This window comes from Brienomyrus brachyistius, chromosome 7, assembly GCF_023856365.1.
Source record: "Brienomyrus brachyistius isolate T26 chromosome 7, BBRACH_0.4, whole genome shotgun sequence".
Lineage (NCBI taxonomy): Eukaryota > Metazoa > Chordata > Actinopteri > Osteoglossiformes > Mormyridae > Brienomyrus > Brienomyrus brachyistius.
Genome location: NC_064539.1, coordinates 22,022,812 through 22,044,305, shown reverse-complemented (window position 1 = coordinate 22,044,305; position 21,494 = coordinate 22,022,812). Strand labels below are relative to the sequence as shown.

The window sequence follows — 21,494 nt, the reverse complement described above, 5'->3', positions numbered from 1 at the left end:
CATGAGACAGTCAGGCGCATGGTATCTGTGCCCTGTGCTTTACAACAAACAAAATATTGTGACATACTATGCCCATTACATCATAAGAAAATGATGCCGTTAAATACATTACTCATCATTTATAGCAGGACAGGTGGATGTGCTGATTGCACATATTAAAAGTAACATTAAACGGGGTGACTGTCGTAAAAAATATCCCGTTCCGCCAAGTGCGCTGTGATTCTGTCGGCCTTCCGTAAGCATACATGTAGTATCCACTGCGCGGAGACAAACTCCCAGTTTTCATACACAAAAGGCTGTCTACCGGTAACACAAGGACGTTAACGCGGATTGTTAATTCCATACGGCATTTTACTATATGTTACCGGAAAACGAGGCGGATTTAAAACAAGTCTTTTCTATCGGAGTGAAGAAGAAGCGGAGCTTCATTGTAATCGGGAGCGCATTTATGGATGGATTTACTGCAATTTCCATTCATCAAACAGATCGGCTCCTACAAAAGCGAAACTTGAGGCGCAGTCCCCGACGACCAAAGATTACCGATGTCCGCAAGCACGGAACAGAAAAAGAAAACACGGAATCAGCAGCGTCTCATCTTTAAGCGGAGTTTGGACCGACGCTACTCCCTCCACCCTTCAGGGATAAAGCCACCCGGCTGCACCGCCCCCGCCGTCCTCCCCCCGGCTCGGGGAAGGTGGGCTGTCCGCTCTGACGCAGTGCTCTCCGCTTAGGCTTGCCGCTGCCGCACCTCCCAACCCAGAGCGAAGTGCGCGGCGAGGAAATCGCGGCTACAGCCAGCGCCTGTAGTCCCACCGGAGTCGGCTCGCCCCGAGCCGGGAGCGTGTGGCTGCCGCATCACCGGAGGACGCGCACCGGAACGGGGTTCTTTCTCCGCGCTCCGCCGCTGCGGTAGGTGTCTGTTGTTCTCTGTTCCATGGCGCAGGAGGAGGGGACGCACGAAAAGCCGCTGGCCCACCGCCGCCCTGTTAATGCGATCGCAAACGCAGACATCTTCTCCTACCCAGGCGGCTTTGCTATCCTTGCCGCTAATAATGTTGACTTTGTGACGGCTGCTGTGCAGAGCAGGGCTACTGGCAAGGTGCTGGAACAGGCTGCCATGCTGGCTGGGTAATAGATGATCTCTCTCCATGAAAGCGAGGAGGAGGGTTCTCTCTGCAGCACCATGGCTGACAAGGAGTGCAATCTGAGGACGGCCAGGCTGTGGAGGGATGCAGCCCTGCGCTCCAGGAAGCTCCGGAGCAACCTCCGGCAGCTAACTCTCAGCACGAAGAACAACCATGAGATAACCCTGCCTGATAATGTGGGTGAGATCGAGCTGCTCAACCTGGGCAACAACTCCCTCCAGGAGCTGCCCCGTGGGCTGGCGGCTGCCCTGGCAAACCTGCGCATCCTCGTCCTCCGCCGGAACCGGTTCGTCGCAGTCCCACGGGCCGTGCTGGAGCTTGCACAGCTGACAGAGTTGGACCTCAGCCACAACTGCCTGAGCCACTTCCCTAATGACATGGGCCTGCCGGTGGGCCTGAAGAAGCTTTGCATCAGCCACAACAAGCTCCAGAACCTGCCCTTGTGGTTGGGAGACCTGCGGTACCTGGAGGAGCTGGACGTCAGCTTCAACGAGCTCAGCGCCCTTCCTGCCAGCCTCTCACATCTCCGCAGGCTGCGTACGCTGGACGTGGACCACAATAAGCTGGACCGCTTCCCACCAGAGATCCTGGCCCTCAGCGACCTGGAGGAGCTGGACTGCTCCGGGAACAAGCTGGAGGGGCTTCCCAGCGGTATTTCTGTGCTCCGCTCCATCAAAATCTTATGGTTGAGCGGCACGCTAGTGGCTTCACTGCCTAAGGACTTCTGCAGCCTGGTCAACCTGGAGAGTCTGATGCTGGATAGCAACTGCCTCACCACATTACCGCCATATTTTGGCAGGATGCAGAAGCTCAAAATGCTGAACCTGTCCTCCAACGCCTTCCAGGAGTTCCCTCCTGCCATCCTAGATATCGTTGGCCTGGAGGAGCTCTACCTGAGCAGAAATAAGGTGACTTTTATCCCAGAGGAAATAGGCCAGTTGTCTGGGCTTGCCAATCTGTGGTTGGACAATAATAGAATTACATATCTGCCGGACTCCATTGTGGAGCTGGACCAGTTGGAGGAACTCGTCCTACAGGGTAACCAAATTGCCATTCTGCCAGACAACTTTGGAAAGCTTGCCAGGGTTAATATATGGAAGGTGAAGGACAACCCTCTGATACAGCCACCCTATGAAGTGTGCATGAAGGGAATCCCCTACATCGCGGCCTACCAAAAGGAGCTCGCTCATTCGCAGCCCGCTGTCAAACCCAGGCTGAAGCTGGTGCTGATGGGGAAGAAGAAGGCTGGAAAGACCAGGCTGAGACAGTGTCTCGTCAGTAAGCCGCAGGATGACTTCATGGTGACCAACACAGGGATCGACGTGACCAACTGGGTCGCAGATGCTGACCGTAGTCTCACCTTCATCGTTTATGATCTATCAGGGAAGAAAAACTATGACCTTATCAAGCCCTTTTTTCTGTCTCCTGGTGCTCTCTACATCTTGGTGGTGAACCTAAAGACTTATTTTCCCAGGAACTTTTACTCCCACGTGGGGTATTTCCTTCATCTGCTGGGCGCCAAAGTCCCCCACGCAGTGGTGTGTCTTGTGGGGACGCACGTGGATCAGTGTGAGGAGGAGGAGGTGGAGGAGAAGTGTCTGGACATCCACCGGCAGATTGCGCTGCAGGAGACTCGGGACACCGAGTTCTTACGGAGCCTCGCCCTGCAGGTGGACCAGGCGCTGGAGCAGGGCTTGGACATCCGGACATCCAGCCCCCATGTCTTTTTCTACGGTGTGACGGACAAGAACCTGCGGCGAAAGAAGGCCCAGCTGCAGTATCTGCTTAACCACCGGCTGCAGATCCTGTCCCCTGTGCTGCGTGTCAGCTGCGTCGGCCCGGCGAGGGATGTCAGCCGTCTGCGGGAGAAGCTCGTGTCCGTCGCCGACCATAGGGAGATCTTTCCCAATCTGCACCGCGTGCTGCCCAAGTCCTGGCAGATGCTGGAGGAGCTGCACTTCAAGCCCCAGGACCTGTGGCTTTCTTGGTGGGACTCGGCCCGCCTGGGCCTCCAAGCCGGACTCACGGAGGACCGGCTGCAGAGCGCCCTGTCCTACCTGCACGAGAGCGGCAAACTGCTCTACTTCGAGGACAGCCCCACACTCAAGGAGTATGTCTTCCATAACCTGCCACGCTTCATCGCCATCCTCAACGTATTCTTCCAGGGGGACCCATCCGCCATGCTAGAGAGGCTGCTGGCCGAGGGGGTGGAGACCCGGGGTGACCGGGCTAGGGAAGCCCAGCTGCAGCACCACGTGGAGGGCTTCCTGCTATACGGCCTGCTGCCGTCACATATCATCCGCCTGCTGCTCCGGCCGCTGATCCAGACCCAGCAGGACCTCCAGCTCATCCTGGAACTTCTGGAGAAGATGGGCGTGTGCTACTGCGTCAACAAGCCCCGCAGCAAACCGCTCAATGGCGCCACCGTCTGGTACAAGTTCCCCAGCTATGTGAGCAACGAGGACCCGCACGCGGAGGCCTGGGTGAACGGGGGTGGCGGCGTGCCGGGGCAGCTGCTGTCGGTGGAGCAGCTGCAGGTGGAGTACAGCTTTCCCTTCCTGCTGCCACCGGGCCTGTTCGCGAGGTACAGTGTGCAGATCAACAGCCACGTAGTGCAGCGCTCCGACGGCCGCTGCCACGTCTTCGCCTACCGCGGCAAAGTGCCCGTGGTGGTGACCCACCGGCCATCCCGCTGCCGGCTGCAAGCCGAGACCCTGTCCATCGCCAGCCACGCCTCCTTGCCCAATATCTGGACGGCCTGGCAGGCCATCACCCCTCTGGTGGAGGAGCTGAACTCTCTGCTGCAGGAGTGGCCAGGGCTCCACTACACCGTGCACATCTTGTGCTCCAAGTGCCTGAAGAGAGGGTCCCCCAGCCCCCATGCCTTCCCAGGTGGGTGTCACGCTTATGTCACTGATGGCATTAAACAGGGAGCGGTCTGGGCTTTGAACAAAGGGATTTCTGCTCAGTGCTGTAGAAAAAGAAGGATGCATGGGTTTCATTTGCTAGAGAGGGAGTGCTGATTTTAGCTGTGGATGTGTAGGACTAGGGGAAATCCAGCACTGTGTGTGTGTGAGAGGGAGAGAGAGAGGGAGAGAGAGAGGGAGAGAGAGAGGGAGAGAGAGAGGGAGAGAGAGAGGGAGAGAGAGAGATACATCACATTGTAGGAACCAAATGATCCCATATTGTGATTAAAAACCTGTTTTTTTGACGTTGTGGGGAACATTTTTTCGGTCCCCAAAGGGACATCTTGTATTTTGTTTGGTTACTAATGATTGAGGTTAGGGCTGGTTAGAGGTTAAGGTTGTCTTTGTTGGGATTAGGGTTTTGCCCATAGAAATGAATGGACAGGCCCCACAGAGCTATGCGTACAGGTCTGTGTGTGTGTGTGTGTGTGTGTGTGTGTGTGTGTGTGTGTGTGTGTGTGTGTGTGTGTATGTGTGTGTACACAGGGTGTGCGTCCTGGAGCGTGAGAGCTGTCTCAGTCTCTGTAAGCATGTCAGCTCGAAGATTAAACACTGAAAGCCCGCTTTCGCTGGAGGTGGCTCTGTCGAGTCCGATCAGCATCACAGGGCGGGCAGTCGAGGGAAGGGGTGTATTTTTATCCAGGAGGGACTGAAATGCTCGGCATTCTGACAGTGTGGTCGGCGTGGCCGCTGTGATGTGCACATGCGACCCTGTGTGTGTGTGTGTGTGTGTGTGTGTGGGCTGGTGTGGGCATGGGTCTGTGTGTCTGTCTGTGCCAGCCTGGGTCAGCAGCAGCTGAACCACCGTCCGTGATTCTGCTGTTGGCTGAGATGGTTGGAGCCAAGAAGGGCTTGAGGCCTTTGGAGGACATTAGCGCACTCTCTAAATAACACAGTCAGCTTGAACGGGAGACTAAACAAAGGCATGGCATCTCGGGGGGGGGGGGGGGGGGGGGTGGTGCTGCAGCCACACCTAGACGCACAGTTCAGACTCCCCAGAGCACATGGCGAAATCCTGCTTGGCGAGCTGGGATGTTGGCAACAAAACAGTTTTTGGAATTGCGGATCCTGCGCGTTAGGGTGAACGCCGACACGTTTTTTTTTCATCCAGATCGCCTCCTTTGAAAAGTCTGAGCTGTAGATCCGAGGAGAATCGAGGGAAATCCTGAAGGACGTGGGCGTGTGGCTGTGTGGTTATAAAAATAACGCCTGACCAGATGAGAGCCCCGTTCTTGTTCCGTGCTGTGGGCGTACCCGCCCGGGCGGGCCCTGCGGTCTGAGTGCTGCTGCTGCTGCTGTTAATACCCGCTGCAGATGTGCATTTCATGCCAGCTGAGCATCAGCACCATAGCGAGTGTGAGAGTCCACTCAGAAGGGCTAAATTACGCATGGACAAGCCGGGCTTAATGCGCGTGGTGCACTGGCATGTGGAAAATTTGTCGGGTGCAAAATGATTTTCATGGGGTTTTTCCATGGAGTCTTGGTTTTGTGACGTCTCTGTCCTTTCTTGGGATGAGACCAATCCAATCAGACTCTGCTCTCATGGTCATGTGACACAGCTGGTCACATGGCTAATCCCTCATCCTGGGGTTATGGGACCCCCTTTGGGCTGGCCTGGTCGCCTCTGGCTGTGCTCCTGATAGCAGTTCTGCTGAGGATGGTTTGTGCGGTCGGGCACCATGTGGGGCGCATACAGGGTTAGAGTCGCCAAGGAAACATCAGGATCCAGACTTATAAGAGAGAAAAAAAAAACATGCGTAAGGTCAAGATCAAGTTATGCGTGCATGACAGTCTGAAGGAGCAGGCCTTGGAGGTCCACCTGCCCGCAGGTAGAATGTTCCAGACTCCCTGACGCCTCCTCAGAAAGCAGCCGTCAGCACCCTGAATTCGTTTTTAATTGCTGCAGTTTAACAGCTGTGTGCTTGGCTTTCTGCTGCCTGGCCTGATGTGAAAGGATTTGTAGAGATACACTTCACCTTAGCTGTGTGAATTTATGTCCCTTTCTACTCTAGAAAATGCTGTTTTATTAAGGGAAATTAAGGGAGTTTGCCACAAACTTACAGTCACTGTGAGCTTGTCGGCACACGTCGCCACGCAGAATCCCCGTTTCCCACCAAATGAGCCCGCAAGGGTGTGGACATGTGCCGGTGCCCTGGTCCTCGTTTGTGTCAGCAATGGGCGTCACTGATTTTCAGCCTAAAGGCAAACCGTAAGCCCATCTCCTGGTCATGAGAACACCATCCTCCAGCAGGCTGGCGTGAGATGAAAGCGAGCCGTCAGTCTCCTCAGCGAGTTGGGCTGAGGGTTCTGGCCTGGCTCCACTGGCTCACATCCATCCACTTGATACCCACGCCCAGCCTCTGTTCTGTTTCACTTCAGAGATGTGCTTCTGGGCCGCAGTAAATACCACAGTGATGTTTGGAATAGTGTAACTGTCATATAGGCAGTTAATTGTCTGGTGATCTGTGTAATTTGCTGACATTTTTATCGGCACATCACACACACAGGAATGCTTTGTGTGAGGATCACTGCTCGTCCTAATCTTCCTGAAATATGCTGATGATGTCACAGTACCTGCATCATGTGACACCATAATGTGTCTCGGCCGGCTGGATGGAGAGAGATTAGATTTTTGTTTACGTCGTTTTTTTCCTGTTTTTCTCTCCCCCCCCCCCCCCCCGAGTTTAATTTCATTTTAACTTAATCTCGTTGATATTCTTATCTCTGTTTGAATATGATAGCACTTAGTTTCACTTTGTTGGTTTTAGTAGTATTTTTATTTGATTTTGTTTCACACAAAGGCTTAGTTCAGCCCTAGTTAATGGGAGTAACCTTGGTGGTAGGAGCAGGAAGTGGAATATGGGGGGGGGGGTGTTGCATGGCACCACTGAGTCTGGTGCTCAAGTCCACTGCCCCCTCGAAGCAGCTGGTGTCCTACGAATTTAGACCCTCAGGACTGGGGTCAGCAGTACAGGGGCAGAGGGGCTCGGGGGTCTTCTTCAGCCATTAGGAGTCACAGAGGTCTGTGTCGCTAGGTGGCATTTATACATCACTGTAAAGGGGCGGTTTCAGTACTGCGCACCCAACTTTAATCGCCTAAGTGCTGCCTGTAACAGCCCTGAAACATGTACGCACACACAATCGACTTTAAAAAATCACTCACCCTTTTCTAGGTCTAGGTGATATCTCACAATCCTTTAATGAGGTGAGTTACAAAGCATTGTATGGAAACACCCACAGATCTTGCAACACAGAGGTCAAGAGAGCACGACTCCTCCCCAGTTTTTTCATGGCTGCTTTGGCTTCATGCTCTAGTCCTTAGTGTTGTTCTACGTGCCATAATCCCAGACTCCCCCCCGAATGACGGGGCTTGGTATGTCCCGGCGAGACGTTTTGCCTCCAGCATTAGCTGGTGAGAAAACCAAACCCTGACTTTTGGGAAAGGAGGGGATCATTATGCCCCCCCCCCACGCTCTCTGCTTTAACTTTCACTGTCTGTGGCTGATGGGATTGGCTGTTTGCTTGTGGGGTGGGGGGTGTCCAGTTAAAAAAAACTGTGGCACTCATCATGTGGCACACACACAGCTGATCGGTGTGAACACGGTGCCTTCAGGGTAGGTGCTAATAAGTCAAAGGGTTGTTATGGAGTCCTTTAGACGCACGGCTGTGTTAGTGTGACACTGCAGGGGTAACTGGCTCGTTAAACCTGTTGCCCAAGAAACAAACATTAAACCCAGCTTGTCGTCTCCACAGAGGCACGGTTTTTACAAGGGATACAGAAGAACATGTTGTGGTTTTGTGGATTAACTGTGCTGCTGCATGTCTTTAGTTGTGTAGTTGCTAAAGCATGGCTGGTTATTGTATTGTTAATGAGTAATGTAGGACTTGTCCTCATGCTTAGTCATGGTCACCACTCCTCAAGCTTACTAATGTTCTGGTCACTAGTCACTACATTTTTTAAATCCACTTGCTCACTCGACCAGACTCAGGCCAGATTATTACACTGCTTACGATTATTATTATTATTCCTATTAGCAGTAGCAGTGGAATTAGTAATGCTACATCTATATAAAGCTGTATGAAGAGTTTTTACAAGATATGAGTCTCGTTGCTCATATGACACTGGGGTTACCATGGCAACAAAGAGCCGGGTGCATATCATAATGCAGTATCACCTTTAAGCAGAGGGCCCCTTTTTAGGGTGGCGGGGGTCCTCTGGGAATAGAGGGTGGGGATTAGGCTGAGCCAAGTTGGCAGCTTTGGTTAAAACATCCTCGGTTTACGTGCTAAAACGAACACTGTGACCTCACTCATGGAGCTCGCCGCCGAGACCAAGATGGCCTCCCGATTCCACAGAATGCGTCCAGATTTCCTTTTAAAGGGTTTATGCGGCTGGTCGTGTAAATTCTGCTCCGCCGCTGGGCAGCCAGCCCAAGCCGACCCTCATGCTGACTCGCACGCACTCTCTCTGCCGTCTCTAAGGGCCGTAACGGGGTGTAGCTTTGGATGCTTCTGCTGCCTTCTCACTGGCTGGGTCAGGTCCAACTCCACATCCCAGAGGGGTTAGGGAGAGAGGGGGTGCAGGCTGCTGCCTGAATCTGGGGAGAGCTTTCTGTCTCCCCCCCCTCCTTTTGCCACAGTTCCATGCCCAGGTACATCACCGTCCCTGTGAGCAGGTGTTTTCCTCAGCGGGCTCACAGCTGTAACAGGACTGTGCAGTGCATTGTGGGACGTCTGCAAAAGCGACTTGCTTTCACCCTTGGGATGAACAGAATGACCAGGCGAGATTTAACAGTGCGAGCATGTCACCTAATTCCCGGGAAGGAGGGAGTGCCCTGGACGTGTAGGGGCACACCGGGAAGAGGTGGTCTGCACAAAAGATGACAGAGGTCCTCTGTGCAGGACCGAGTGACCGTGTGTGTCCGTGTCTGGATTATGTTTATATTACATTACCAAATGTTCCCCACATTGTAATAAAGACCTGTTATTTTAACGTTGTGGGGACCTTTTTTCAGGTCCTCACAAAGATCTGTGAGTGCAGTCAAACTAAAAATGCCAAAAGGTGTGTGTGTGTGTGTGTGTGTGTGTGTGTGTGTGTGTGTGTGTGTGTGTGTGTGTGTGTGTGTGTGTGTGTGTGTGTGTGCGCGCGCGCGCAAGAAAGAGAGATCTTTGGCAGTTTGAACCCTAACATTACTTAATTCCATTGTCTTGATTTAAAAAAAAACATGATTCAGGGTTTTTAAATGTAAAATTTAGAAACTTTTTAATGGCAATTCCTTTTGTCAGACTGACATTCCAGGCTGAGCATATAATGGTACCACTGTAGTAACTGGAGCAGGAAGCTGGTGGGTGGGTCTCTCTCAGCCGATTGGTCGGCTTGGCTGCTTTTCCTGGCTGTCGGCCAATCCCAGAGGAGACTGAGTCTCCTGTATCCATGCAGTGAAGCAGAGAAGGCAGCAGGATCTTCTTTCTGAGTGTGTGTGCTTTGAGGTGGCGGAGTAGTCTGACCTATTACACATCATCAATGAGATGGGGAGTGGGTGATTGTGTGGACTCAGGCCATCTTGAGACCCCATTTCAGGGAGTGTGATGGAAGGGAGGAGATGCCGTGGAACGCCGCTGTACCGGCTCTGGCTTTGTTATTGTTCTTCTCTTGAGATGGACGACCTGCCCTCCCCCTACCACCATCAGATCAGCAGTAAAATCCCCAGAGAAGACACTAGCGATCCCATTACATCACCAGTCTCTGCATTGCCTGATGGGTGGGGAGGGAGGGCGTGTCGGCAGATATGCCTTTGGTGTGTTTAGGGAGAAGGGGGTGTTCTTTGAAGTCACCTGCTGGGAAGTGGTGCCGTATTTGGGAACACCCCCAAGGGGCTCCTTACTTTCTTGCTCAGAATATCCGCACGAGCTGAGCTGTTCCTCCAGGATACCCACAGTTTCCGCAGTCTTGGCCGCGAATTCAGGACATGCCTGTGTCCTGATGGGTATTAGGAGATGCATCTCGGTCCCACGTTGCCCTGACGGGTATGAGGAGATGCCTCTCGGTCCCACGGTGTCCTGACGGGTATGAGGAGATGCCTCTCGGTCCCACGGTGTCCTGACGGGTATGAGGAGATGCCTCTCGGTCCCACGTTGCCCTGACGGGTATGAGGAGATGCCTCTCGGTCCCACGGTGTCCTGACGGGTATGAGGAGATGCCTCTCGGTCCCACGTTGCCCTGACGGGTATGAGGAGATGCCTCTCGGTCCCACGGTGTCCTGACGGGTATGAGGAGATGCCTCTCGGTCCCACGTTGCCCTGACGGGTATGAGGGGATGCCTCTCGGTCCCACGTTGCCCTGACGGGTATGAGGAGATGCCTCTCGGTCCCACGGTGTCCTGACGGGTATGACGGGATGCCTCTCGGTCCCACTGTGTCCTGACGGGTATGAGGAGATGCCTCTCGGTCCCACGGTGCCCTGACGGGTATGACGGGATGCCTCTCGGTCCCACTGTGTCCTGACGGGTATGAGGAGATGCCTCTCGGTCCCACGGTGTCCTGACGGGTATGACGGGATGCCTCTCGGTCCCACTGTGTCCTGACGGGTATGACGGGATGCCTCTCGGTCCCACGGTGCCCTGACGGGTATGAGGGGATGCCTCTCGGTCCCACGGTGTCCTGACGGGTATGAGGGGATGCCTCTCGGTCCCACGGTGCCCTGACGGGTATGAGGAGATGCCTCTCGGTCCCACGTTGCCCTGACGGGTATGAGGAGATGCCTCTCGGTCCCACGGTGTCCTGACGGGTATGAGGAGATGCCTCTCGGTCCCACGTTGCCCTGACGGGTATGAGGGGATGCCTCTCGGTCCCACGTTGCCCTGACGGGTATGAGGAGATGCCTCTCGGTCCCACGGTGTCCTGACGGGTATGACGGGATGCCTCTCGGTCCCACTGTGTCCTGACGGGTATGAGGAGATGCCTCTCGGTCCCACGGTGCCCTGACGGGTATGACGGGATGCCTCTCGGTCCCACTGTGTCCTGACGGGTATGAGGAGATGCCTCTCGGTCCCACGGTGTCCTGACGGGTATGACGGGATGCCTCTCGGTCCCACTGTGTCCTGACGGGTATGACGGGATGCCTCTCGGTCCCACGGTGCCCTGACGGGTATGAGGGGATGCCTCTCGGTCCCACGGTGTCCTGACGGGTATGAGGGGATGCCTCTCGGTCCCACGGTGCCCTGACGGGTATGAGGAGATGCCTCTCGGTCCCACGGTGTCCTGACGGGTATGACGGGATGCCTCTCGGTCCCACTGTGTCCTGACGGGTATGACGGGATGCCTCTCGGTCCCACGGTGCCCTGACGGGTATGAGGAGATGCCTCTCGGTCCCACGTTGCCCTGACGGGTATGAGGGGATGCCTCTCGGTCCCACGTTGCCCTGACGGGTATGAGGAGATGCCTCTCGGTCCCACGGTGTCCTGACGGGTATGACGGGATGCCTCTCGGTCCCACTGTGTCCTGACGGGTATGAGGAGATGCCTCTCGGTCCCACGGTGCCCTGACGGGTATGACGGGATGCCTCTCGGTCCCACTGTGTCCTGACGGGTATGAGGAGATGCCTCTCTGTCCCACGGTGTCCTGACGGGTATGAGGGGATGCCTCTCGGTCCCACGGTGCCCTGACGGGTATGAGGAGATGCCTCTCGGTCCCACGGTGTCCTGACGGGTATGACGGGATGCCTCTCGGTCCCACGGTGCCCTGACGGGTATGAGGAGATGCCTCTCGGTCCCACGGTGCCCTGACGGGTATGAGGAGATGCCTCTCGGTCCCACGGTGTCCTGACGGGTATGACGGGATGCCTCTCGGTCCCACTGTGCCCTGACGGGTATGAGGAGATGCCTCTCGGTCCCACGGTGTCCTGACGGGTATGACGGGATGCCTCTCGGTCCCACGGTGCCCTGACGGGTATGAGGAGATGCCTCTCGGTCTCACGTTGCCCTGACGGGTATGAGGGGATGCCTCTCGGTCCCACGGTGCCCTGACGGGTATGAGGAGATGCCTCTCGGTCCCACGGTGCCCTGACGGGTATGACGAGATGCCTCTCGGTCTCACGTTGCCCTGACGGGTATGAGGAGATGCCTCTCGGTCCCACGGTGTCCTGACGGGTATGACAGGATGCCTCTCGGTCCCACGGTGCCCTGACGGGTATGAGGAGATGCCTCTCGGTCTCACGTTGCCCTGACGGGTATGAGGGGATGCCTCTCGGTCCCACGGTGCCCTGACGGGTATGAGGAGATGCCTCTCGGTCCCACGGTGCCCTGACGGGTATGAGGAGATGCCTCTCGGTCTCACGTTGCCCTGACGGGTATGAGGAGATGCCTCTCGGTCCCACGGTGTCCTGACGGGTATGACGGGATGCCTCTCGGTCCCACGGTGCCCTGACGGGTATGAGGGGATGCCTCTCGGTCCCACGGTGCCCTGACGGGTATGAGGAGATGCCTTTGATCTTTTTTGCACCTTTCGTTAAGAAAGAAACCGGAGCTGAGAGCAACTTCTTTCATCTCCCCCATCATGTGGGGGGGGGGGGGTTCCAGTAAGCCTGTGACTCACATCTCATGTGTCATGCTTTGTTGCCCCACTCTGATCCCAAAGCTCCCCCCCTCCGAATGATTTATCCCACTGACTGTTCATGACTGTTCAGGGCCAGAGGTCTTGGGGCTGTCGTGGGGGATGCAAGATGTGTGAGCTAGTCTTGTCACCTGGTATCAGACTTTGGGTCCTCCACCTCCTGTATGTGCTCTTTGGTCTGAAGAACATCTCCATCCAGGTCTGAGCTTTGGGCAGTGTCAGGGCCTTGGGAGGCCCTCAAAGCTCTTGGCTGGTTTATTTGCCCTTTCGGGTGATCAGCACATCTCCTCTCCTGTGGGATCTCCGCAGCCTTATTATTTCTGCCAATGTGTTGTCACCCCCATTACGCTTAAGTGTTAGTCACACGCTTTATACCAGACTCTTCCATATGATATCAGCGAACACTTTGGGGTGGGTCTTACAAGGTTCACACCACGTTAAGGCACTCTGTCGATCTCGCCACTCAGCAGTAACGCCGGCACGCTTTGTGAGATGTCAGCATTTCAGCTTCAGGCAGCTGCCCGCGGAGCAGAAGGAGTGTGAAGCACGTCACTATGGGATTGGGATAGGGACAGTGATGTGCGGGAGACAGTTGAAGATTAAGGGAGGAGAGACCTGCCCTTGTATCTCCCTGTGGGTCTGTCTTGTGGCCACACAGAGGGGGGTCCCCATCTTAAATCAGAGACGCTCCCTCGTTCACGTACGTGGACCTACAGCGTATTCTTACACGGAGGCAAAAGTCATCTCCGTTTTTGCATAGGGCAGCATTCTCACGTTACTCGCTGGTATGAGCAGGCTGGCATCCAGAGTAAACAGTGAAAGGCGAGCCTGAGCTCGACTGTACACACAGCGAGGAATCCCAGAGACTCTTCTGTGTGCTTTTGGGGAGGTTCTCCCTCTGCGCTTATCTTAGGTGTGTGATACACGTCTATCAGGCACATCTAACTCTCTTCATGTTTGCCCAGCACATCCCAGGATGCTAAACTCAAACCCTGCTTCATTTTCCGAGCCAGCTGTGTAGTTGCAAGCTACCCAAGCAGCTTTTAACGAGCGGTTGCACAGTGCATGACCTCAGAAGGGGGTTTAAGACCACAGCTATCTCGGGGTAGTTGGCCAGTGTCCAGACATCTTCCGGAAGCCTCCTTATGGGTGTTCCCGGCTAGCTGCCAGCCCTCATAGCCTCTCCCACACTAAAAGTACAGCTCCAGGCTCCCGCTGGCTTTCACACTCGTGCACCCGTGGTGGGTCTCCATGGCAACGCCCGCCCGCCCAGGCCGGCTGAGTTCTCCTTGGACTGCTGCCCCAGCTCCCAGAAAACACGCAGTGCATTCCGCAGGCATCTGGCCGGTGTCTGGAGGCACACGTCAGACAGGACCCAGCCTCCTTTGGAACGTAGTCCTGCACCCCCCCGCCCCCATCCCCACCCCCACCTCGAGCTCAGAAGGAGGACACAGATGCTGAAATGTTGGTGAACGGCTTGTGTTTTTTTTTGTTTTTTGTCAGACCTTGATTTGGCCAAGATCCCGTCCAGGCATGATGTGCGGATACGGGTTTGGTCAGATGAGCATGGGGGGACGGGGGACGGGGGACGGGGGACGGTGACCAGCCATCTTCCTCAGCCCCTCGCTTCCTATACCCCCCCCCCCACATCCTCTGCTTACCCGGATGGATGGTGGCAGATGTGACAATGGAGATGGAGAAGTGAGGATGTGAGAATATCACTGCCAGCACTAGCAATCTACAGCACCAGCTTGCGGGCAGTACTGGTCCGACTTGCCCTGGAATTTTAATAGCTGCAGGTTTGTAGCGTGATTCCGAGATTCAGCTCAAAGTCGGCCATCTTCTTTTCCATTTGCACTCGCAAATGCAATGCAATGCATTTTGCATTGTCTCCGTCATTGGTGTGGATTCAGTCTGTCCACTTGCGGATCACGGGGGCCAGAGAAATGCGAGGTGTCCTTTCTTTGCAGTGTTATTTGGTCCCTCGTTCCATGATGTGGGTCGTCCCGGATTCCCGGAGCTACGAGCCGATCGATTAAACGCGCTTGGCCTGTCCGAGTTGTTCCTGCCAAACTCCCATTGGTCTCAGCTCCTTTGAGTGGTACGTCGAGGTGACTGGTTGGCTGGATCAGAGTAAGAGACTGTTCAGGAATCACAGTCGTCCTTTTCAAAGAGGAAGCTGTTTCAGGTCATGCTTGGTTTTCCAAGTGAGCCGTCATTGACCTCATCGACCCTTCTAGCAGAGCACACTGGTCAGACAGCTGCCTGGAAATCTCATCAGTCTTCACTGATGACTTCCATTCTGCTGCAGTTGTCTGGGCTTCTGAGCATGTGCTTGGGAGTGGTTGGTGTGTCCCTGAGATGCAGGGATGTGGACTGAGGAATCATCTGGTGTGTGGTATGCTCACTCTCAGATGTTCGGCGCATTCCCAGATCCCCTCGCCTCGCCTCATTTTGCTCTGTCAGCTTGATGCAGTGACAGTAACCTGACCTTTTTTGGCAGTGATGATATCTGTATTCCTGCATTCCTGTCTGTCTTCATCATCGACTTTCTAATTATTAGTCACTTTCTCATTATTTTCCACTCGTGTGAGCCAAAGCGTGGCTGTAGTTGCAATCCAGGGCTCTTCGTAGGTCCCCTCTACTGGCATTTCCCAGAATACTTTGCGGCAAAGGTTTTGATGTATCTGTGACTGAGGCTCCCACTAATGTTCGGCTGACTGACTCACTCTGTAGGTTGCTCCTTGTTGAGAATCCTTAATGGATGTCCACTTTCTGAAGGAGTACATGTCTACCCTGGTGCCTCTTGACCTATAGTAGGATGGGGGTGGTTGGGGGGTAGGATGTTTTAATGACAATCTCTGCTTTGCTCTGGCAGCCAACATATCAGGCCTCGATCTGGAGAAGTCTGGGTCTTGCATACAGACCTCCGGCACAGCCATTTACCCACTCACATGCATCCTACCCCAGTTTTTACGAGTTTGCTTTCTTGCTCCTGGGCTGGCTCACCCTAGCTTAGCCAGGAAGCTCCCTTTGTCGGTAATTTAGCAAAACCCCAACCTGTTTTTGCTGAAGGTCTTCACACAGAAATGCACCCAGAAGACGTCAGAATTGACTCGTGTCTCGCGTAACTGATGTGACCATATTGATCATATTATATATACATATTATGACCATATTATGGTTGGTGTTGCCGCCTTTAGGATTGTAGATCCATCACACCAGAGGATCTATGGGGAAGGTGCTCAGCTGGACCAGAAACATCTAGTTTCTGTTGTTGACTTGTCCTGCCTAAAAAGCAGGAGGAGCAACCAACTTGTCCTTATGAGATGATCTTTGGAAGCTCCTCCGTTCATCCCGTTTCATCAGAGGGGGCACTAGGGGGTGCTCATTCTGCTGCATGTGCAGTTAGTCTGGAGACATGTGGAAGGATTGTATTGGCCCTTGCCTTGCCCTCAGAGCAAGTTTCAGGCCCTGGCTGATGGGGCCTCTCGCGGACTCCCACGGTGGTACGATACATTGTCCTTTGTGCCGAATTCCTGCCTCCGCAGGCTGACTTTCCTCCAAATTCCTCTGTGTTTCCGTTTTACTTAAAACATTCCTCTGAGTGCCCCCAGCAACTTTCCCAGCTGATAGTTCAGGCTGGCTGTTTCAGTGAGAGCCGAGGCTTGGTTCCTCCTCCGTACATCTCCCTGTCCATGATGGTATGAATGTGACAGCGGAGCCAGTGGGGGTCAAATGTCAGGGGTCAGATTGTGCCCCTACTATGAAATCCACCTGACCCATTTTCTGCAGTCATGTGCATATCTATCCTACAGACAACTGGTGAGTGACAGTAAAGAAAACAGCTGATTATTCCTTGCTCTAATTACTGGGGAATTGCTACATTATTCTAGTTTATATAAAAATCTGATGAAAGTGTGTTGCACAAATTGAAATGCCACTTTAATTTGTCAAGACCAGGGAGTGGCAAGAGGGAACATGAACGGACAGTGTCGGCATCGCAGAATGTTCTGTGGAGTGTCATTCATTTTGGTCCCGGTTATGCTCTGGATACCCCGTAGAGAGGGAAGAAAGGAAGTGACATCATATATCATGTGGTCAAAAAGTTGTTCATAAACAAGCTCTAAAGGTTCATTGACTGGAACCCTATTTGTATCAGATGGAAGAGGGACACAAATAAGTGTTAAAGAGCCTTCCACAAAGCGGCAGCCTGAGAGCTGTTACACGCACCGCGAGGAGTGTGCCGGCTTTGTCTTCCTGTCCCTCAGGCCGGACGCGACAAAAAGCCCCCAGGCTCCCTTTGTGTCTCACAAAGGGGAGGAAGCAGAGCACAGGGGGCCTGCTGGGGGGGGGGCATGCTGGGTTTTTCCACAACACAGCACACACCCTGCCAGAGCGTTCCTCGAGGCAGGACCTCGGCGGGAGGGAGAGGAGCTCACTTTACCTTTTAAGGCCCTGCTCATTTCCCCTTGGGGGGGGGAGCAAAACCGTGGCAGGCGATGGAGCAGGCAGGATGGAATTAGAGCGGGCAGAGGGGAGCGGCTGCACCCAGCTGTGTCTTCAGGCCCTGTGAGCTACAAACCTGCAGGCCGGATCACACAGAGGTAGCATCCGGAAAGACCAGATGAGTGACTTCCTTGTGATTAACGGAATGGCAGTCTCAGGAATCCCAGTGCCCTCGAGCTGTGAAAAAGGATAAAGCCGTCAGAAATGTGGGTCATGTTGGGTTAAAAAGTAAGCTGAGGCGTCACATCTTTCCACATGTACAGTTGCACTGTCAGCCCCTTCCAGCCTGTCCTCTGCTGTCCTGGGAGTTGGGGTCTTCTAGGACACTGCATCCCAATGACACGGCAAAGCGAGGCCGGACAGTCTGGAGCTCCGCCTTCCCCATGGAGTCTTTCTGCCATCTCCCGGCCGCGTCCATGTTGTGTTTGTGACACTGGGCCTTTTGGTTATTCCAGACTCACTGGTGCCCTTTGTGCTGCCTGGGTCGTGTGTCCGTTTCTCCTACAAACCCACTCAGCCGGACTCAGGACGGCTTTTCGGAAACTGCTTTTTTTTTTTTTTTTTTGAGCTGAGCCTGGTTTCCAACAATGCAGTTAACCTGCTTCCCATTGAATGCTATGAGGAAATGCGTGTGGACAGTGAGATTCCCTTTGTCCTTTCTTACCTTCCTGTCTTCTCACAAGTTTCCTAGCTTGGCTTCCTGCTTCCTCTTGGGAAAAGCAAGCGAGACTATAAACCTAAGCTTCTGCAGCTCTTTATAAAATCCCAGTACGGGCTTGGTTTGGCCTGGCTTGTTGCCAGAAAGCTCTGTACGTGATCACTGCTGGAGGAATGTGCTGATTCTGGTTTGAAATATGTCAGGGGATTCACACGTCAAATAGTGTGTCTAGTGCACAGATTCATGCTAATCACATGGACAGCATGATACATAGCCAGGCTTCACCCCACCTTCTTCTTTGGGTCCTATTTTAAGATAAAATTTCCCCTCCCATCTGTGATCCCAAATATAGAGATGAACTTTAAGGAGCAGCTGTGTTCGTCTATCGTATAGGAGGAGCACCTTGGAGGCGGAGCAGAATGTGGGTGGGGCAAATGTGAAGGCGGGGCTTGTTTTAGGATCATTCATAATGCACCAGATTAGGTTTGCAGGATTCGGTCAGAGAAGCACCTAGGTCAGATGTCAACAGAATTTCCAAAAACACCACAATGGTGTGTGTGTGTGTGTGTGTGTGTGTGTGTGTGTGTGTGTGTGTGTGTGTGTGTGTGTGTGTGTGTGTGTGTGTGTGTGTGTGTGTGTGGTGACTTCATAAGCCAGACTTGGCCGTGAAATGTCACCACCATGAAACACAAGCAGCAGTACATGTAGGAAGCTAAACGCTCCACCTGTGCTTCACCATTCCAGGGAATTCGGCCCTGTTCCCCTCCTGTAGGGGTCAGCGTTCTTCTGTCACGAATGAACCAGAGATGCCCCCTCTGGCACGTGTCAGAGCAGCCCTGCACAGAGAGCCCCGCTCCTCCCCTTACAGATGATCCGTCTTGTCTCATCCCTGTCGTGAGGTCGGGAGCGTGTGACATTGCACTGGAGGGTCCGCTTCACAACAGCCCAGAATAGATCACCTCGCTTACCGAGCACCTAGAATCGCACCCGTGTCTGAGTCAAGCCCATATGCCTGTGTCAAAAAAGCATCTGGGGCAATAAAACGCAGCTCGCAGGAGACGCTCATATCTGAGGGAAAAACATCCTGTTTTGCAGCTCAGTGACCTGCTGTGATAATGATCAGTATCTGCCCCCTAGTGGCCAAACACTTAAACGTAATGAGAGCAAGCAACTCCACTGCTCTCACCGACCTCAGGGGAAACAGTCGAGGCAGTTTGAAGCCAGTTCCAGTGCTGGAGCCAAGAAAACACAATGAAATCCGGTATTTTTAACCCTTGCAGATCTCAGTCAATGTTACTGTGAAAGGTCATTTTAAACGTACGTTCGCAGTTTGGCATTTTACGATAAACGCAGACTTTCAGATTACCCCAGTCCCAGAGGCACGAATGTGCAGCCCCGGCCTCCTATAGGGGCCAGCGTACCATATGCTGGAGACGGCCTCCAATAGGGGCCAGCGTACCATATGCTGGAGACGGCCTCCTATAGGGGCCAGCATACCATATGCTGGAGACGGCCTCCTATAGGGGCCAGCGTACCATATGCTGGAGACGGCCTCCAATAGGGGCCAGCGTACCATATGCTGGAGACGGCCTCCAATAGGGGCCAGCGTACCATATGCTGGAGACGGCCTCAGAGTGTCATGTGGCTGAGTGTGGCGGTTCCCTGGCCTGTATCAGCGAGGTCTGGTGATGACGCCTCTCTTTCTCTCTCTCTCTGGTCCTTCGCAGGTGAGCTCCTGAGCCAACCCCGACCAGAAGGGACAACTGAGATCATCTGCCCCAAGAATGGCTCAGAGCGTGTCAACGTGGCTCTGGTGTACCCCCCCACGCCAACAGTGCTCAGTCCTTGTCTGAAATGAACCCCCCTCCCTCCCAAGCCACCACCTACCCCACCAATGGCACCGCACCCCCTTCCCCTCAGCCCACACCCCCCTAGCCATCTCCCGGAGTGTCTCCTCCTCCTTTTGATGCATCCCTGCAGCACCCCCTGCTGTCCACTCCATCATATCACACCCAGGAGCCAGAGCCTGCGTGGACATGTAAGCAGACGGCTACTGTGGCCTCTCCCGTGTCTTTTATCGGTCAAACCTCCTGTACTCAAGTAAAACTTTTACCAAACACAAAGCTCACAGTTTTCGATACTGACAGTATGCGTCAGTAATGTTAAAAGAAAGTTGCATTCAGCTCTTCAGCACAGACCCCCACCTCCTGTTGTCCTCTCATCTGCCTCTCTGTCTCCTGCTCTCTTTAGCCTGCCTACGCCAGCTGGTCCTTGGAACGACTGCCTGTCCAGCTGAGCTGGAAGTGAACCCCAGTGTTGGACACTATAGAACTGTTGGAGTGCTGCAAAGCCTCATGGGAACCCTGGTTTCTCTTCCTGTTAGCATTGACGTGACTCAAGTCTGCCAGAGTCCTCTTGATGAGGTGGACATCTGCTATTGGTCTCACTGAGCCGGGATAACACCAATCATATGGCACTATGTTGGGTCTGACTTGTCATAGGTGTGAGTCTGGCCAATGATATAGCAGCAATACAGCCGTGGGAGGCGGAGCTGGGATTATGATGCAAAAATCAGACTGGCAGGCTACACCAGCTTCTCCCCCCATGCAGACAGGCTAGCCACAGACTCACCCTCCTCCATGCAAGCAGGATCGCCGCAGACCTCTCCACAGGAGAGTCTCCTGGGACCAACTGTTTTGTCCCTGAGGAAGCCGAGGGTCTCGACTGTTAGAACCACTATGGCGCCACCCCTACTGCCGCAGGCAGGCGGAGGAACTGCAGCCGCAGTAAGGAAACTCACAGGAGGGACACTTACAGGAGACTGAAGCCCGTCGAAATGGGTGTGCAATACTGTGCTTGCATAGTGTAAACTTTCACTGAGGACCTTTGGATGCCCCCCACCAGCTTGCCAGTAGGTGGGCTCCGATATCAGTGTGGCTTTAGTCTCACAGATGGTGGTACAGAAGGGCATGGGAGAGGCCTACTGATAAATGTACGTCACACGTGTAAGAACTCAGTCAATATCCTTTTGTATATAATATCTTTATTTTTGTACAAATGCACTATGCGGTTGTCAGGCAGGCTCCCAGCAGTCGCTGCAGTGAGCCGTTTGCCTCGGGGGGGGGGGGGGGGGGTGTGATAACCGTGTACAAGCACCAAATATAAATAAAGAGAAGCCCAGAGCAGGCTGTCCGTGTCCCTGTGTCATCGTCCCGTCCTTTTCCAGGCTGAAGGCCAACAGCAGCTGCTGGCAAGAACAGCATTTCTGGAAGGGCGCCCTCATCCAGTGATGTTACAAAACTGGTGGATGTTCGATAAGGAATGCAAACTACAGACTTTGCTTAAAATCATATTTACGCACACAGAGTACTGAACTCACAAAACTCCCATCACAGCAACAAACTACAAAAAAACAAAACCTTTTCCCCATTTCCTGCGTGCCACGGGGGCCCAGACCCCAACTGGGAACAATTCTGCAATTAATTGGTAAAGTAAAATTCTTAACATATAAATTCTTAACTTAAAATGCAGTCACAATACATGTATTCCATCCTTTCGGATGTTACATCTTGCTGACTTGATAGCTGGAATAAGAATTCCTATATG

The 21,494-nt window shown here is 53.7% G+C and overlaps 1 protein-coding gene across 1 annotated transcript; it reads left to right on the top strand.

Moving 5' to 3' along the window:
- The first annotated feature begins 222 nt into the window (after positions 1-222).
- Positions 223-21,022, top strand: mfhas1 (multifunctional ROCO family signaling regulator 1). Its single transcript, XM_049020256.1, has 3 exons — positions 223-4,037; positions 19,616-19,926; positions 20,139-21,022. Exons 1-2 carry the CDS (start codon positions 1,136-1,138, stop codon positions 19,744-19,746), a joined length of 3,033 nt encoding a protein of 1,010 aa, XP_048876213.1. The 5' UTR covers positions 223-1,135; the 3' UTR covers positions 19,747-19,926; positions 20,139-21,022.
- Positions 21,023-21,494: the final 472 nt, after the last annotated feature.

Coding starts and splice junctions, on each gene's coding strand:
- mfhas1 (XM_049020256.1), top strand. CDS start 1,136: ATGATCTCTCTCCATGAAAGCGAGGAGGAGGGTTCTCTCTGCAGCACC. Junction 4,038..19,615: donor CAGCCCCCATGCCTTCCCAG/GTGGGTGTCACG, acceptor GGTCCTTCGCAG/GTGAGCTCCTGAGCCAACCC.